Raw genomic sequence first — 19662 nt, 5'->3', positions numbered from 1 at the left:
TGTTGAAAGTAGTAAAAAATAAAGAAAAAATATTAAATGAGAATATGTTTCCAAACTTTTGACTGGCAGTCTATATTTTCTGATTCATGATTAAATCCTTTCTGCAGTTGTTTTGAGTAAGTCTTTGATAATTAAGTGCACAAAGATTTTTTTCACCATAAAAGCACACTGAGCTCATTATGCATCATAAAAATATGAAAATGAATTAGCATGTTATTTTAGAATTGTGGAAACCATCATCGACACATAAAAGGTACTACTTGCTTTACCCTGAAATTTAAAAGAAAAAATAACTTTGTCTTTGTCTAAAACAACGTGCAACACTAAAACATGTTTCAGCTCTTTAAAAAGACCCTCCCTATTTCTTTACGTATTTTGTGTAATTTTAAAACAAATCTGACTGTAAATGTGTGTGTTCTCAGGGGATATTGCTTTTAGCTTTGAGACTGTAGACTGTAAACTTAGGCTACATTCACACTGCAGGCGAAAGCGCGTCAAATCCGATTTTTTTGACCCTATGCGACCCATATCCGATCATAGTGTGACAGTGTGAACGGCACAAATCCGATATTTTCAAATCCGATCTGGGTCACTTTCGTATGTGGTGCTGAATCCGATACATATCCGATGTTTTAGAAAGCGACTGCTGTTTGAACGGTCATGTCGCATTAAATCCGTCTTTTACGTCACTGACACAAGACAGACGCCAATTATCAGCGCCGGAGAAGCGCCCGATAAGACATCGCGAACGCTTCCTGGCCATCCAGCGTAGATGTCAGTGAAACTGTTGGGAAGACGACGTTGGAGAAACGTGAACATTTTATTTGTACTGTATAATCTGCAGATTCTGACAGAAATCTGCAGCTATCCTTTGAAGCACCGCTCCTCTAAAACAGCAATAAGGATAATTATTAGGTTATTTACATTATTATGTAAATAACAAAATAACTTAAAGCAATAATTGGGAAACGTAAAGTCCGAAGTCTTTATATTAAGGGCCATCAGTCAAATATTGTTTGCTCTGGGTCTAAACAGGGCGCGTTGTGTGTGACATCTTCTTTTGCGCATGCGGGCCGCTTTGAGAGTTCACACTATTTTATTTGTAGTGTGAACAAGCAGACAGACAACCATTCGCATGAGCAATTTAGAGACCACCAGTTAACCTAACATAACACCACTAATTACCTGTCTTTTATCTGTGGGAGGAAGCCGGAGTACCTGGAGAGAACCCATGGAAAACATGGGGAGAACATGCAAACTCCACACAGAAAGGCCTCCGGCTATTTTCAAGTCTTACTGAATACAGGGACTTCACCTTTGTGGTTGGGGTTGTGTCTTTTACTGAAACAGTTCTAAACGCACTGCATTAGAAACCTCTAACCTACAGTGACATTTGTAAAACTCAGCAGCTACTACTACTAATAACTAATAATAACATGGAATATTTCAAGTTATTAAAAAAGAAAACAGATGGTGTTTTGTTGACACCTGAAAATGACGCACCTGAATCACAATCTCTCTAGTCTTGAAGTTATCTTTCTCACCATCTCCTACTCTGACTTCAGCTGTTACCATGGCAACTAAAACAAATTTCATCCAGTTTACAGGGTGGTGGTAGGTCCCCATGGCAATGTTAAAAGGCTTGGACACAGCAGAGTCTTTAAATCACCCTGTCGACAGTCCGCTACATACAAAATATCACAAACAGCATCCTGGTTCTCTTGGCTCATCTGTCATCCTGAGCCTCAGGTACCTTGGTGTGATCTTTGATTCTGCCATGTCCCTAGAACAACACTGTCCCCACTTGATTAGAAATGGCCTTTTTCAGCTAAGAAACATCTCCAAACTGCGAACTTTGCTGTCTAAATCTGAGTTAGAAATGGTTATTCATGCTTTTACTTCATCTCGCTTAGATTATTGTAACAGTCTTTTTCTTTGTTTGAGCAAAAGGAATCTTGACCGTCTCCAGTTAGTCCAGAATGCTGCTGCAAGGCTTTTAACTAAGACACGAAAAAGAGAGCACATTACACCAGTGTTACATTCATTACACTGGCTTCCAGTACATTTTAGAATTCATTTAAAAATCTTGATACTGACTTTTAAAGCTTTGAATTGTGATGCCCCTGCCTACATTTCTGATCTTTTAGAACCCCACGTTCCCTCGCGCAGTCTGAGATCATCTAATCAAAGGTGTTGTTAGTCCCACAAACTCATTTTAAGACCAGGTGATAGATCTTTTAGAGCGGTGGCCCCCAGGTTGTGGAATGCTCTCCCTCCATCATTACGTTGCCTTGATTGTATTTATTCTTTTAAAAAGAAGCTTAAGACTCATTTATTTAGATTGGCTTTTAATTAGATTTGTGCTGTATGTTTGATTATTAATGTATTTTATGTATTTCTGTTTTATATTACTGTGAAGCACTTTGTGGTTTTTATTCTGTGAAAAGTGCCATATAAATAAATTGATTTGATTTGATTTGAAGTAGCAGGCCTAAAAAACTACAGCAAATCTACAGCAAATGAACTGTATCTGAGAGTCATGTCCTTGGGCAAAGACCTAATACAGGACCCGACAGATGCATCTGGCCTGGCCTTTCAGTTGATCTACTGATTGCCAAAGGCTCATCAGATCTCAGTGGAAGGGTGGCTGTCAAAACCTGGAATTATGAATGCAGAATAGTAGATTTTGATCCACCAGGCAATACCATCTGGAAAACTTGATGAATAGTATCAACTACTGCCAGTGGAGTAAAAGCATAACTGGATAGAAAACCACACATTAGAACAGTATCAGTCATGGATTGGCCTCCCCAGAGACAGGACGTCAACATTACTGAACCACTTCTCTTGACAGAAAATAGAAGAAAAGGCAGACAACATCCAAACAAGAGCACTAATTGTCTTTCATGAAGCCTGGAGAGCTTATAAGTGCTTTTAAATGCTTATAATTAACCTCTAATGACTTTCAAACAGTTTGCACAAATTCTGTTTCAATGAAGCCATTAGTTTGTGATATGTAACTTAATCTGATTTCATCATTTAAAAGTAAGTCATAGGTCATCCCATCTGAGAACTTTTCAAACTGGCATAAGGGCGCTGTTGGCTGGCAAAGACGCAAGGAAGATGCACTCTACAAGGCAGCGTGTTTATTTCCTGGAGGAGACTCCAGTCGTTTTCTGTGGGTGTCAGCTGACTGACAGGAGGCAGCGTGTCATGTGTCCATCTGGAGGAAGCAGATTTTCATGTTCTGGTTCTGTGGTGTGAACAGGACAGCAGCTGTGTGGGTGCTAAGAATGAAAATCCACCAGTTAGCAGGTGTGTGAAGACTGCAGGCAGACTAAAAGCATATCACTGATGTCGTGAGGTGCAGGATATCATACACATATACATTATATGTACATTTAAATCCAGTGAAGTACAGTATTTAGTATAGTAAAGCAGACGGAGCGTTACACGGGTTTTGAGTGATGCACTTCACGTTAACAGACAGTTTATTAGCGATAGTCATTCTGTATCATTCACAATACTGTTATAATGTAGGAACTACATATCTGACAACACAAACAAAATTCACCCTGATTTATGGCATACAGTTCAATTCATTTTGATTAAGTTTTGTTTAAATGACACCAATTTACAACTACAATCACCTCCAGGGGCTTTATATTGTAAGGTTAAGATCCTATAGTTTTAGAAAGAACCCTAACTATCACACAGCCCGCTATGTTCATGCCCTTGGTGACAGCAGGAAGGAAAAATTCCCTTTTAACAGAAAGAAACCTCCAGCAGACCCAGGCTCAAGGAGGGGCGGCCATCTGCTGCAACCAATTGGGGGTGATGATTAAAGATATGCTGTGGAAGAAACCAGAGATTAATACTAACTGATAATCAAATACAGACTAGTGTCACTCCTGGCCCTTCATATATAAAACACATGGTGAGTGAAAAAGGTGAATGAAGCACTTTGTAAGTGTGCTGCCTGCTGTAACCTATAATTTCCTTCGGGATTAATTGTTAGGGTTTCTGGGTCGGTGACCCAGTGTTTTGTGTTTTTGGTTATTTGATTTTGTTATTTCTTTATATTCTAGCTTTGCTTTACGGGTTTTTCTTAAGTTAAGGTCCTCTGGGTGGGGTTTGGTTAGAGTTTTAGTGTTTTGGTTTTCTGTCTGTGTTCCTTTGTTGCTGTCTTCCCTGTCTGCTGTATTTCCACGTCCAGTCAGTGTCTGTGTCTGCCCTGGTCCCACGTCTCTGTTCCCTTTGTTTTAGTGCTTGCCTGTGAGTCTGTCTTATGTTTCCGGTTTTACTTTGGAAGTCTATGTCTGATGTTAATGTGTCTGGTTTTGCTTCCCCTGGTCTCGTTAGGCCTGATTTGCCCCAGCTGTTTTTCCCTCCTGTTACTCATTCCCTGATTGCTCCCTCTGTGTATTTAAGCCCTGTGTTTCTCTGTGTCCATGTCGCGATCTACCGTTTATTTTGCTGTGTTTTGCCAGTCCACCGGTGTTAGTTTATTTTGAGTTTTTCCCAGTTATGTTATGTTATGTTTGCATTCAGCATTAAAGCTGTTTTGGTTTAAATTTGTCTCTGGAGTCTGCATCTTGGGTCCTATCCCTGTCCGCACACAGCCGTCATCTAAGATTAATAAAGTATTCTGATTCTGAAGAAGAAACGCTCAGTGCTTCACAGGAATCCCTCAGCAGCCTAAACTTATTGTAGCATAACTAAGGGAGGATTTAGGGTCACCTGGTCCAACAATAACTATAAACTTTATCAAAAAGGACATATCAACATTTTTTTAAACCAAATCTTAAAAGTAGAGATAGTGTCTGTCTCCTGAATCCAAACTCCCAAGCTGTTTCCACAAAAGAGGGGCCTGAAAGCTAGAGGCTCTGCCTTGCATACTACTTATAAATACTCTAGGAACAACAAGTAGGCCTGCAGTGCGAGAGTGAAGTGCTGTAATGGGGTGATATGGTACTATAAGGTCATTAAGATAAGATGGGGCCTGATTATTTAAGACCTTGAACAGGATTTTCAATTTGATTCTGGATTTAATAGGGAGCCTATGAAGAGAAGCCAATATAGAAGAAATCTGCTCTCTCTTTCTAGTCCCTGTCAGTACTCTTGCTGCAGCATTTTGGATTAACTTAAGTTCTTTTCAGGGAGTTTTCAGGACATCCTGATAATAAGAAATCACTAGTAGAACCAGACTCAGGGAGGAGAAGGGGAAACAATTCCAGAATCAAACATATAGAGAAACATGGTAATTGCAGCTGGACATCTGCACCCTGAACAAAGAGAAGTACCACACCTTTCACTGAGACACTTTGGAACTAGGCCTGAATGATCGGGTAATTAAAAAAAAAAAAGAGTCATGATGACACATAATTTCTGATTTCAGCTGAGAACAGACATACCGAAAGCTACCTCCTAGCTGATAAATTTAGCTCCACAGTGATAAAAATAACTCAAGTTGACACTGAGAGAAACAAAAAAGCAAAAATACTTGAAAAGAGGCAAGAGTACTTTGACAGTTCTGCAGCACAAACTACATAGTTCCGGAATGTTCAGAATTCCAGAATGTTCGGAATTCCGGAATGCGCCAAAGTTCCGGAATGTTCGGAATTAAAGCAATGTCCAAACATAAAACTGTTCAAAAAGAGTTATAAAAATACGATCTTCTCGATCTATAAAGAAAAGGAAAATATTTAAATTAAGTGAATGTCTCTATTTAAAAACAAACAAACAAAAAATTCGTGATGTGATATTATAGTATATAGTATATCAGAAATCTGTTCACTATTTTTATTACAAATTATATCAGTAAGGAAGCTGACTAAATATTCACTGATAATTTATGGGACAGGGGTGGGATTAAATAAGTGTATACTTCTTCCCACTCCCTTTCAACATGTAAATTAATCAGAATGTTTTTTTGTATGTAATTTGTATAGTATATTTTTTTTTCTCTCATTTCTTTTCTAAATGTACTTGTATATTGTTCACATGTTGAAATAAATTACCAATCAATCAATCAATCAATTCCAGAATGCACCATGGTTTCGGAATGTTCAGAATTCCGGCATGCGCAAAAGTTCCGGAATGTTCGGAATTCCGGAATGCGCAAAAGTTCCGGAATGTTCGGAATTCCGGAATGCGCCATGGTTCCGGAATGTTCGGAATTCCGGAATACGCCAAAGTTCCGGAATGTTCGGATTTCCGGAATGCGCCAAAGTTCCGGAATGTTCGGAATTCCGGAATGCGCCAAAGTTCCGGAATGTTCGGAATTCCGGGATGCGCCAAAGTTCCGGAATGTTCGGAATTCCGGAATGCGCCAAAGTTCCGGAATGTTCGGAATTCCGGAATGCGCCAAAGTTCCGGAATGTTCGGAATTCCGGGATGCGCCAAAGTTCCGGAATGTTCGGAATTCCGGAATGCGCCAAAGTTCCGGAATGTTTAGAAATGTAAATATGCTGTAAATATGAGGAATGATATCCACAGCAGCCATGAAGAAAAAGAAGATACCTGACTATATTAAAGTATAAAATCAATGCCATATAACCGAATTAAAAGTGCTTATTGTGTTTGTGACTAAACTGCATCTAACAGAAAATTGAGCATAACATTAGTTCTGTCAGGCTGGACAGTAAAGCTCAGCCTGCAGTTCCATCAGATCAGCTGATGCCCAGGCTGACATTCTTCAATTTATTCTACTCACTAATATTTAAGATGCTTCACCTTCCATACAGATACTGCTGCCTCTGCAAGCTGCTTCACAACCCAGATTCCCTCCAGCTAAAGCGTTACATGCCGTTAATTAATGCCATATGTTTTCTAACCGATGCCTGCTCTGCTGTGTTAGGGGCCTTTGTTGCATTCTTTTTACCTCTTAGCTTTCAGTGTATGCACATGGACATACAGAACAGAACTGTACAGACAAATATGAGTTACTGCAGATATAGACAACAATCTCCTTTCAAATAAAGTGGTCCTGACAGGATTTTAAATGTTACCTAGCCCTTTAACACTGGGCGTCCAACTTCTGAATAACTTTGCATCATTTACTTGTTCTTCTACTGTTTGCTCAATTAGTATAATGCACTGTATATTTGTTTGTGCTGTCAGGCTGAAGGCGGTCTTGGAGCAGATGGACCGTGGTATGGTGGACCTGCAGGAACTCCGGAGGCACTTGGAGCTTGCAGCTGCCATGCTGGATGCTGTTTACACTGATGAGACTAGGTGAGCCTGAGCAGGCTGTTGAATGAATGGCTGTATAGAAAATAAAGCTTTATCAGCAGTTGCCAAAAATGTGACTGTTTCTCTCTGCAGGCGCCTGCTGGACACTGAAGATGAGCTCAGTGACTTGCAGGCAGAGTCGGTGCCAAGCGAGGTGCGTGACTGGCTGGCGTGCACCTTCAGCAGGAAGATGGGTGTGGCCAAGCGTCGCCCTGAAGAGAAGCCAAGATTCAGGAGCATTGTTCATGCAGTGCAGGCTGGGATATTTGTAGAGAGGTAAATGTTGCTCTGATCAGCTAAACAGAAAGCTTGTATTCACTAATAAGCATGCTAGAAATACTGCACGGAGTGTGAAGAAAAGAAATTCACAAATTGTTTCAGTCCCATAATTTCTCCAAAAGCCTGCATTCAGGTTTTGTGAATTCAAAATAAATGCTCATGAATAGAGAAAGTGTCTTCGCAACTGCACCAGCAATGAGATTCTCACTCTAACTGCTGCTAATGGCCATTAAACATAGCAGGCATTAGTTAAGCTTTGTAAATCTCATTTTAAATCATTGTTCAGTGTGTATAAAACTGCAGAAAACTTTAAGTACCTCTGCTTCACACTCCATTAGCTGCTAACAGACCTATTCAAGGATTAAAATGGCTGAAGAGCTTGGAACGAATTTATATACTGACTCACTTTCTTCCTTTATGTCCTCCCAGGTGCTCTGACCTAGAAAATAATGAAGTAACTTTGACATCGCCCATTATCTCCTTATATAATAAGACTGTTACAAAAAACAAACAAACAAAAAACATATTATGAACATGAACTGAGTCCTGCAGGACAATTCACAAACCTTTACAATATTAATAATTTGCTGCAACTTCTCAACTGATATTCGAGTTTTATGTAAGCATAACAACCCACAATCCACCCATTCATTCATCGGTTTTCATCCACTTATCCAATTTAGGGTCACAGGGGAGGAGTGAGTCAATTCAGAGTCAAAAATGAATGTTGAATTGTAAATAACTATAAGTTTTATACTTACTCAGGAAGAGACTAGCAATGTGAAAAGAGTCTGGAATGTCAATGCTGCCATTAAAACTCACCATTAGCAACGTGAAGTGCAAGGGACTCAGGCTTTCACGTTTGGTTGACCCATCAGTCCACCCTTACCTTCTCCCTGATTTCCAGAAAAATAATTACGATGAACAGTATGCCACACTCCACAAATGAACTTCCGATAACTATACTCTCCACTTTGGGTGTTTTTGTGTGTTTGCTTGTTTTTTAAAATGACCTTACTTTACTCTTAACCCTCTCAGGCTCAAATTAAACTTTTTCTGCAGTCCTGCAGTGGTACTTTTGAGTAAAAAAAACCTCATGAAATATGTATGTGGGGTAATCAGGTTGTTAGTTTTTAATTGTTGCAAATCAGCAATGCCTGCCTCGAGAGGGTTAAGACTTCAACATACAACCACACTGTAGACAATACTGATCTTCTAATTGCACTCGCCCCTCGCTAGAACCTGATCATCTTTTTGCACACAAAGCCAGCTCCAAAGTGAAGTGGCTTTCCTAGTTTGGTTTATAGGTCCTGAACACCAGGGGATGAGTTCCAGCACTGACTGTGACTCAAATCCAGTTCCACAGCTGGACCTTGTGAATGCTCTTGCAGGTACATGTGGACCAGATTCAATGTTGAGGGATTCATATGATTACATTTCATAAAAGTTGGGTCTGACTTAGAAACTGAGGAATTCTACACTCACCCTCATACTGCAGCAACTCGTCAATCACACAGTAAAGCATACCCCATTTTATCCTGCTGTGTGACTCTAATGGGGACCATAATATTGTGCAGGCGGAAACTATCCATAGAGCTAAATGAACTAAAAACAGCTTACCATGACAGGTAATTATTAATAATTGTAGGAGCACAGAACTGTGCACACTTTGCCTTTCTCTTGCTATTGACATTTTTCTTTTGTAGTCCAGCACTTGGAGAGAGTTTTCTGGAATATTCTGACCCTGAAGGTAGAAACGATTGCGGCTATCTCGCTGGCAGGAGGTGACATTTTATTGTATTAAACCGACATTTGATCAGAAGTTAAAACAAATAAAAACCTTTTCAGTCAGAGCTCATTTTTTTCACAGCTCAGAACCTTAAACAGAAATTGAGAAAAAAACAAAAACAAAAGAAAAATTGAAAAAAGGCTGTAGAAAAGTACACAGGTAACAAAGGCAGGGAAAGAGCAATCTGAGAAGAAAAACAGTAAGGTGGTAAAGGAAGATAAAACAGTCAAATGACAATTTATCCTGCTGTTTGACTCTAAAGACTTTTGTACTTTTGCACAAATATTTTGTGCATGAAAATATTTTTTGTACTCACCTGTACTTACTGCAACCTTTCACACTCACCGTATCATTTCACTGAATATAGAGTATTTTAGCATTTATTTTTTCAAACCAAGCTTGATTCTTGCTATTTCTCAGCTCCAAAATAACAGATCTGACCCAATCAGACCACTGTATGTGGTAACAAGTGTGCTCGTCGCTCAAAGTAGGCACAGGTACAATTATATGGTAATAGTAAAATAATACTAACCCCAGACACACAGCTAGACACTACTCTGGCCAGTCGGCTCTCTGAAATGATTTCTCTGCCTCCTCATAAGTTGTTTCCAACTCTGCCAACAAGAGTTAAAACTTCCCCACTCACATCCTGAAATATGTGTGAATGCGGTGGTGATACAGCTTCAAATCCTGGATCAAACCATTAAATTCTCCCTCTTGCTGCCTTCTTGTGAGACTTGGATGAACCCAGAATCTTTCTTTCTTTGTTTTCTTCCTCAAAATTTAACACTTTCAGTGTGTAACATTTGGACATATTACATTCAAATATTACATATCTTCCTAGTTTTGTCATTTCTATTTCTAGTGCTTAGATTTGTGTTCATTTAGTCTCCTCCCTTTCATGCTGTGGTCATCTTGGTCTTGTCTGTGTTCTCCCCAGTCCGTCATGTCTCTCATCCTCTCTGTGTCCTCATTCTGTCTTGTTCTCTGCTTCTGTTTCTCCCCTGGTCCCAGTGTCAAGCCCTTGTCTCTTAGTCTGTGTCTCAGTGTCTTTCCTGTTTTATTTTGACAGTCTCTCGTCCTGTGTTCAGTGAGTTCAGTTTCCCTTCTCCCTGTCTCATTGTGCCTGATTACTACCAGCCGTGTTTCCTCCTGTTTCCTAGCCCCTCATTAGTCTTTGTGCATTTAAGTCCCCTGTCTTCCTCTACTTGTTGTTGTGTTGTCCATGTTGCTGTGTGTTCTCCTGGGCTCCTCGTGTCCATCACTTCCTCGAGTTTTCTTCCAGTTTCGTGTTTTCATTTTCCAGCGTTAGGTTTTGTTTTTGTGAATTTAGTATCTGAGTATTTTGATACAACACATAAAAGCTGCCTCTTCTAGTTATCCCTTTGTGTTTGAGTCCTGCGTTTAGGTCCTACTCCTGCCTGCCACACAGCCAGCATTGACAGATCTGACCATTCAGATCATTATTTGGCAACAAGTGTGCTTGTAGTTCCAAGTCTGTAGAATGAATTTTTCACAAAAGCGCAGCACATTGGTGTGCACATACTTTACAAGACAAGTTTATGATGTGAGCAGGAGGTCAGGCAATTGAGAACAGTGAGTAGTTGCATTTCTGGGGAAAGAGTTTGCAAGAGGACTTGGTGGATTTTACCATGAGCCAGCGTCTAGGGCAGGGGTAGGCAACTTCAGGCCTCGAGTGCCGGTGTCCTGCAGGTTTTAGATATCACCCGGGTTAACTTAATCAAATGATTAGTTCATTACCAGGAGAACTTCAAGACATGTTGAGGAGGTCATTTAGCCATTTAAATCAGCTGTGTTGCATCAAGGACACATCTAAAACCTGCAGGACACCGGCCCTCGAGGCCTGGAGTTGCCTACCCCTAGGAGATTGCACTGCGGGTAAGTTTAATCAGAGACTTGGCAGGAGAACAAGAGCCACAATGGACTGTAGTTGACGGGCATGACCTGGGAGATGTGGAATGTGGGATGGATGTGCATGGATGCTTGAAGCTTGAGTTTAACCACTGAAAGGCTGATGACAATCTCGATCTCATATCATCCAATAAAACAGGGAGCGAGCTTGCAAGAGAGATGGCCTTAAGATGAATATCTTTAGTGGCTAATCAAACCTTTTGTCCTAGTTCATATCTGAGAGTGGGTGTTTGGAGGCAATCTGCATAGTGGCAGTGCTGATCGACTGTTCGGAGTACGGCCTCTGGGCCTAAATGCGCTATCTGCAGGTGGTGCTAGATGGAAAGAACAGATCTGCTTCTACAGACAGGCAGGTGGTAACCTAAGTATACGTTGAAAGGTGAGAGACAGTAGCAGATAAGGTGAGTGAGTTGTTCTGTACTCTACTCATGGGAACTCTGAGGACCAGATGGCTGAGTTTTGTGTCATAACAAAACGGAGCCAATTCCAACTCTTGATTGAGCCTCTTGGTCAGGCCGTCGGTCCGCAGGTGAAACCTGGAACTGAGGCTGATGTTGGCTCCCACTGCAGTGAAGATCTTCCAGACCTGGGAGGTGAACTGAGGACCCCTGTCCAAAACGATCTTCAGCGGAATGCCATGGAGCCTGAAACATGATCAATGAGCAGTTGGGTGGTTTTGGTAGCAGTGGGTAATTTCTGAAGAGCAACAAAATGAGCGAACTTTGAGAACCGGCCTATTATGGAGAGGAGATGGGTAGCCTGGTAATGAAGTCCAAAGTAACTTGGGCCTGTGAGGTGTAACTAGCGGTTTGAGTAAACCTGAGGGTTGCTGGGAGTTACTCTGACTGCGTGCAGAGATGGAACAGTTGGCTACATAATCCCTAACATCTCTTTCCATAGATGTTAGATTGAAGATGAGAGAAGGAGGTGAGCAATCAGGGCACATAGGTGGACACAGGAGAACACAGGACCCAAACAGAAAAACACCAGACATCACTCAGATCATGACAATATTTAGTCAATGATTTTTATTCTGTCACTGATAAATTAACAAACTTCTGTGAAAAAGTAGCAGGAAATGCGCATTAGGAATTTGAACAGGCCAATCACAATATTTAGTTACATTTCTAGGGAGGTGCATGCCAAGTTATGCCATAGGTTACAGTGCAGGGTTTCAGAGTGCTTGCGATTACAGCTAAACATGTGAGCCTATGAGGATTGACTCACTTTTGGTTATTTAGAAGATCTGCAGTTTATGACACGTTGAATTTACTTCATTTTTCAGCCCTTAAATCAACTAAAAACAGGAACCCAAGCTTACCATGACAGACCTTTATTGATAAAGGACTGCTGAGAAAACAGTGCTGTGCAGACTTTAGCCTTTTATTGCTATTGACATTTTTCTTCCATAGTCCAGCACCTGCAAAAGAGTTTTCTTGGATATGTGAATTGTTTTTATATGATGTTGAAGAGCCATAAACAACATGAAAAGTATACTTTTTAATGTAACTGTATCTTATCTTTACAGTAACGTCATAAATGTATTCCCTGCCACTTCACTGACATGCAGAGGTTTCTCTTAACCTCTGAGCCTAGTGCTCTATATGTTAATTTATCTTAAAACTTGTTATACATGTGCAGAAAAGCAGTGAGGCATCGCAGAATTCTGTCAAGTGATTGTTTCAAAAGAACACTTTCAGATGTTTAGTCATTTCAGTTATTTTTATCTGCAGCAGAAATCTGGAACACCTGCAGACAGAACAGAGAACAGTCATAGATTTTCTTCAAAATAAACGGCAGAACATCCGGCTGACTCCACCGCAGATGTGATTAAAGGGTCCAACATGAAGTGTAACAATGTTAGCCTGCAAGAGAGCTGGGGATGGAGATCATATAGGGAAACTGTGAAGTCCACTATTATTATATTGTAAATGACTCGCAGTGATAGAACGGTATCAGTTCATCTGCTGCAGCTTAATGACGCATGAAATCAAAAAATATCTGCTGCACCGAAGCAGCGCTCATTGTGTGTCTGTGTGTGTGTTTAGAATACGGTTACCATGACAACAAACAATCCATCCTGGTCACAAACTGTGGAGGAGGGTGGCTGGAGGGGGTCTGTGCGGGGAGTGTTTATATGCATGCCACTGCCTGTATCAATGTGTGAAATTAGTGCGTGATATTTTTATCTGTGTGTGTGACAACAGGATGTACAGACGGACGTCCAACATGGCTGGTCTGACCTATCCTCCCACAGCTTTGACAGCTCTGAAGGTAAAAATTACTGCTGCGTTCCCACTGGCAGCAGGTGACATTTTATTGTATTAAACCTGCGTTTGATTAGCAATTGAAAAAAAACAAAACCTTTTCAGTAAGAGTTCTGAGTTCAGAGCCTTAAAAGGAAATGAAGGGAGAGAAAAACAAAAAATGAAACAAAATAAAGAATGACAAAAAGACTGGAAGAGGTAAGAAAGTGTGTAAGAAGGTAGGAAACGCAGGGAAAAGCAATCCAGGATGATGAAAAGAGGAACGTGAGAATGACAAGGAGGGTAAAAAAGTAAGGTAGTTGAAATGGAAAGGAGGCAATGTGAAAAGAAAAGAGGAATGAATGAGTGAATGAGTCAGGGAGGACTTGGGAATGGGAAATAAGAAATAGACAAAAAGGGGAAGAAAGTGAGAGGAAAACAAGAGGAAGAACAGGAAGTAGGAAAGAAATACGAATTGCAAAAAGGAAAGGAGACGCTAGAGAGAGACTGAGAGGGGTAATGATAAAGGAGACAGAGAAGGAAGTGAGGACCTGGTTGGGAGGAAAGGAATGAAGTAAAGATATAGCAATGAAAGGAGTTAAGAGAGGACATTTGGAAGAGAAGAAAAAGTGGGATTTGGGAAGAGTATGAGGGTAAGCACAAGAAAAAGGTAAAGCTGTAAAGGGAAGGCGGAAATAAAAGGAGCTAATAAAACATCCATCCATCCCGCCAGCTAGCCAACCAGTGTAACGTCGGGTTGCGTTTAGTGGTTGAGAGGAGGCGGCAAAACACCTAGCAGGGTAGCCAAAAGAATACACACTCACGCTGGCGTTGGGGATTCCACAGTGTGTTCTTTAATATACCTTCTCTTCATCAACCATATAAGCCCGGTTGAACGGCTGCAGCTTAACAAACATAGCGCACAGTGTTCGTACAACCCATAACGTTGCAAACAAAGGTGTCTGGAGAGGTAAAACATAAAATCCGTCCCTCCTCATGTACTAGCGTGCAAGCACATGTCCACACCATCACAGAAAGAGAGAGAGAGAGCAGTGGCACAAACTGATGACACCATCAACCCTCGACTTGGGTGTCTTAAAGGGACACCACACCATAGTGGCTGTTACATATTCCCCCCCGGTTAAACAAAGGCTGTCCCCAGCCGAACACAGCAAAGGTACAGTTCAAACTTAACCAGCCTCCATACATGGTCAGCAGGATAAGACGTTAAAACCAAAATAGGGGAATGCACAGTCCAAAATTGACAACCTGGCATACATGACAGTGTCCCACATGGTGAATGCCCATTCAAATAAATGTCAAAGAAAGAAAATAAGCTTAGGATAGCCAGGACAATGACAGAATGAAATTCCCTCTTTTTGTTACATTGCCTTTCCACCGTTTCCCCAAAAATTGCAACAGTAAGCATGAACATATCACCACAACATGAAAACAGTGCCAACATGAATCGTAGAAAACTCAAACAACGGTCCTGTGACAACAGTAGACCACATGAAACACATCAGAAAGCAAACAAGGTCACTTTATGTCAAATCTGTCAGTATGAAAAGGGTTGGTCCACCTATTGACCGACCAGTCAGCGGTGACCCTAGGAACTCGTCTTGGTCTGAGGTCATAAGAACCTCTAACAGCACACCCATCGGCAGCAGGAGGTGAACTGTTAACCTCTGTCTGCAGAGCAACATCAGCAGTCTCTTGGAAAGAGTTCTGGTCCATGACAAGCGGGGCAGCGTCAGCACAGTCAAAGTCAGTCTCAGCAGGGGCGTTGCTAAAGACCGCGGGAGTTGCGTCAACCGCGTCACAGTCAATGCGGCCCGGGACTGAAAGAGCAGGAGGCAAACTGCTGTCCGGGACACTGAGATCCAAAGCTGCTGTAGCATTTAGCTTCGCACGCTGGCTAGACAAAGCTGAGTCCCAGGTATGGAATGGTTGCATGTTCGCAACATGAAAAACTCCCACTCTCTCCCCAGTGTCCACTGTGGTGAGAGAGTAATTCACATCCGACATCCTCTTGGAGATGCGGTAGGGACCTGTGTAAAGCGGGGCCAACTTAGCAGAGAAGTTGGACGATGCATCTGATTTTGGGTGTGACTTTACCCTGACGAGGTCCCCAACTTCATAAGAAACCGTGCGACGTCTCAGATCATAGTAGCGCTTTTGCCTTTCATGACTCTCTCCGAGCACCAAGCGAGCATGTTCGTGAGCATCCCGAAGCGAAGCTCTCAGGTTATCTGAGTGGGATGTTTCCGGGTCGCTCAGTCCCTCCCAGGAGGGTTGAGTGACAAGGTCCAAGGGCGTGTCCAACTCTCGCCCATACAGCATCATGGACGGACTCAGGCCTGTGCTCTCGTGAGGCGCAGTGCGCAGTGCAAAACAGATCTGGGGAAGATACTTGTCCCAAGAGGTGTGTTTATCCCCAACATAGGCTCGAATGGCCGTTTTCAAAGTGCGATTTACACGCTCAGTTGCATTCGTTTGAGGATGGTATGCAGTTGTTAGTCTGTGTTCAGTCCCAAGAGTCAACAAAACATGCTCAAAGAGTTCACTGACGAAAGGCGTTCCCCTATCAGAAATAAGGTGTGAGGGAGAACCATGTCGGGCAAAAATGTCAGTAATGAAATTGTTCGCAGCAACTTGAGCAGTGGCTTCTCTCACAGCACTCACCTCGACCCATTTTGAGAAATAGTCCACAAAAACAAGGATATAAGCATTCCCCCTTTGTGTGCGGGGCAGTGGGCCAACATAGTCCACCCCTGCGTACTCCCATGGTCTTTGTGGCTGGATAGGGACCATAAGGCCTGCTGTTTTTCTTTGACTCGGCTTAGTGGTTTGACACAAACAACATGAGAGCACATACTTTTTCACGTCAGAGTTCATGTGTGGCCAGAAGAATCTGAGACGCAAGCGTGCCAGCGTTTTTGCAATGCCCAGGTGTCCAGCTGTGGGATGATCGTGGTAATATTTGAGCAGATAACCACGGAGGGCAGTAGGAGCAAACAGTTTAAGCTGCTTGAGTGGGTGGAGACCACACTTTGTCTTTGGGTCGAGGAAATAGAGGAGACTGTCATGGACAACGTACTGTTCCAGATCTTGATTATTCTCCCCCGTTTGTTGGTCAGTTTCCAGTTGATTGAGCAACGGGCCTGTGACTGGGTCCTCAAGCTGCAGCTGACGAACATGCAGGCGGTCCGAAACAATCACAGAAGGTAGAGCACGAAGGTCCATGCTCCCAATCACGGCATAGGGAGGGAGAAGATCAATGGGGGCATCCACATCTGGTAGAGGATTACGGGAAAGGGCATCGGGCACCTTATTACGTTCTCCAGGTTTGTGGATGATGCTGAAGTCAAAGTCTTGAAGGCGCAGAGACCACCGAGCAAGCCTGCCAGAGGGATTCGGTCGAGACATCAACCACTTGAGGCTGCTGTGGTCGGTGTAAATGGTGACGTGCAAGCCTTCGACATAGGGTCGGAAATGTTCCAAGGCCCAGATCACGGCCAGACACTCCTTCTCTGGAGTTGAGTAGGGCTTTTCCGATTTGTGCATAGCCCGGCTAGCAAAAGCTACAGCAACGTCTTTGTCATCCTCATCTTTTTGCATTAATGCTGCCCCAAGACCAGCATCGCATGCATCAGTGTGAATGAAGAATGGACGCGAAAAATCTGGGAACCTGAGGACCGGCGCTGAGGTTATTGAATGTTTCAGAAAGTCCACAGCTGCCTGGCACTTGTCATCCCAGTGAAACTGTACGTCCTTTTTAGTGAGGGCGAAGAGTGGCTCTGCATGGCGGGCATAGTCCTGCACAAAGCGGCGATAGTAGCCAGTCAGGCCAAGGAACTGTCGCACCTGCTTTGTTGTGGTCGGCACTCTGAAGTCAGTCACAGCTCTCACCTTGTCAGGGTCAGGATGAATGCCAGCCGGCGTAACCCGATAACCAAGGAAGGTGAGTTCTGAAAGGCAGAATTGGCATTTGCTCAGCTTTAAAGAGAGGCCAGCGGACTGAAGCCTACCAAGGACCTCTTTTAAGTCAAGCAGGTGTTGCTCAAAGGTCGGTGATGCGACAACAATGTCATCTAGATACACCGCGCAGGACTTATAAATCAGGCCAGCTAGAACATTGTTCATAAGCCGCTGAAAAGTCGCAGGGGCGTTACACAGGCCGAAAGGAAGGACTCTGAACTGAAACAGGCCACAGTGCGTGATAAAAGCAGTCTTTGGTTTAGCTTCTTCAGCAATGGGGACCTGCCAGTAACCTCGAGCGAGGTCTAGTGTTGTGAGAAACTTCCCTCTCGACAGAAAGTCCAGTGATTCATCCACTCGCGGGAGTGGGTAAGAATCCTTCACGGTCAGCTGATTCAGACCACGGAAGTCAACACAGAACCGTGGTTCGCGGGGGGGTTTGTTCACAATGACCACGGGGGCTGCCCATGGTCCTGATGCAGGTTCGATGATGTTATCCTGTAGCATTTTTTCCACTTGCTCTTCTATGATCTGCTTTTTAGCTGGTGAGGTGCGGTATGGTGGCAAGTTAACAGGCTTTGCATCCCCAGTTACAATGACATGTTCTGCCAGAGAAGTGCGACCAAGGTGGCCATCAAACAGGTCACCAAAACTATTTAACAACTCCAACAGTTCTTCCCGTTCCTCAGAATCCAAGTTAGCTTCTCCAGCCTTATCATGGAGTTGCGGGGTGTTCTGCAGGGTCATAGTTCCACACTCAAGATCAGCTTCCACAAAGCCATTTTCACAGAGTTCATCAAGACATGGGGGATTATCATCCATAATTACAGTTCTTGTTGGGACATGTATTGTCAGTGAAGTGCGAGTCATGAAGTCCATCCCAAGAACAAAGGGGGATGACAGGTCCTGCACTATCACAAACCGCTGATAGACTCGCTTGCCCATAAATCCAATGGTCAGCCAGGTTATTCCTAATGGACTGCAGTTGGTGCCATTGGCCAGTCTTATTGGGGGAGAATCCCACGGATTCTCTAATGACTGGTTTCGGTGTCTCTTAGATAACAGGTCTGCATTTACTGCTGAAAGAGATGCTCCTGTATCTAGTGTGGCATCCAGAGCCGCCCCATTAAAGTTCACTTTAACTCTGAGAGGGGTGTTCCACGATGCTTGCGAAGTTCCATCTTCAACGTGATTGAGCACTGGTGGCACACTTTGATTTGACAAAGGCGATGAGGGCTGAGTTATTGGTTGGGGGGAGGGTTGCCCCTGTGAAACACTCTCCCCCCCCTGAAGTTTCCCGGCCTCCTGCCCGTTGCTCTCGTCTCCCTGACCCCGCCAGTTTCATCTGGATCGGCAGGCTGAGTTACTGGATGTTGGTCAGGAGACAGCGTTTGGGGAAGCTCCGGAGCCATCCTGGGAGAGTGTCGAGCTCCCTGAAAATCAGTGGAACAGTTAGGGCACGAACGAGAGGTAACACCAGGCATGGCACATTTGAAACAGCGGGGTCCTCCCTCAGCTCTGTTTTTCGGCTGAGCTCGGGAGGGCCGTGAAAGGTTAGTGCCAAGAACAGAATGCAGCTCGTGGGCACGCAGCACTAGATCAATTACTGACTTTACAGGCGTTCCGTACAGCGCTACTCTGTACTTCTCCACTGCGTGTTTACAGATGAGCTCAATTTGCTCCAGTTCAGATGGTGGGTTCCTCAGTCTCCTAAATTCACTGAGCATGTGGGCAACAAACGTTGGCAGAGGTTCTTCGGGGTGCTGGAAACAGTCCAGGATGCCTCTCAAAATCTGCTCCTGGTTGTCAGCAGGCAAGAAGACGGTTCTGAAAAGTTCACAAAACTTAGCCCATGTAGATACGTGAGGAATGAGCACATTAGACCACTTTCTTGGTTCCTTAGCTAGGAAGTGTGGCAGCTCTCTGAGGATTTGGGCATCTGTTAGGTCTAAGGAGGTTTTATAAGCAGCAACAGACTGCAGCCATTCTTCCGGGTGAAGGCTGCCGTCATTAGCGAACACCTTGGGCTCCAATTTAGCTTGGTGCAATGCCGCAGCAAGGACTCTGGTTGTATTAATTAGCTCCAGTGAATCTGAGTGAGATTGTGACAAGGCTCTGGCGGGCTGCGTGGGGCCAGGTGTTGAGATAGATTGCTGCGTTTCCCTGGTTGGCAGGCCTGGCACATATGGGGTAGAGGAGGCC

At 43.2% G+C, this 19662-nt stretch overlaps 1 protein-coding gene across 2 annotated transcripts in view; it reads left to right on the top strand.

The window, feature by feature from the left end:
- Positions 1–19662, top strand: part of LOC113007690 (phosphodiesterase 1A, calmodulin-dependent) — a 51559-nt gene that overhangs the window by 17671 nt on the left and 14226 nt on the right. For both annotated transcript variants that reach the window (XM_026144513.2, XM_080290794.1), the window contains exons 3-5: positions 7123–7236; positions 7327–7509; positions 13441–13507. In XM_026144513.2, coding sequence (XP_026000298.2) covers positions 7123–7236; positions 7327–7509; positions 13441–13507 — 364 coding nt within the window. The remainder of the gene's footprint in view (positions 1–7122; positions 7237–7326; positions 7510–13440; positions 13508–19662) is intronic.

This window comes from Astatotilapia calliptera, chromosome 16 (assembly GCF_964374335.1).
Source record: "Astatotilapia calliptera chromosome 16, fAstCal68.1, whole genome shotgun sequence".
Classification (NCBI taxonomy): Eukaryota; Metazoa; Chordata; class Actinopteri; order Cichliformes; family Cichlidae; genus Astatotilapia; species Astatotilapia calliptera.
This window is presented reverse-complemented; position numbering and strand designations above follow the sequence as displayed.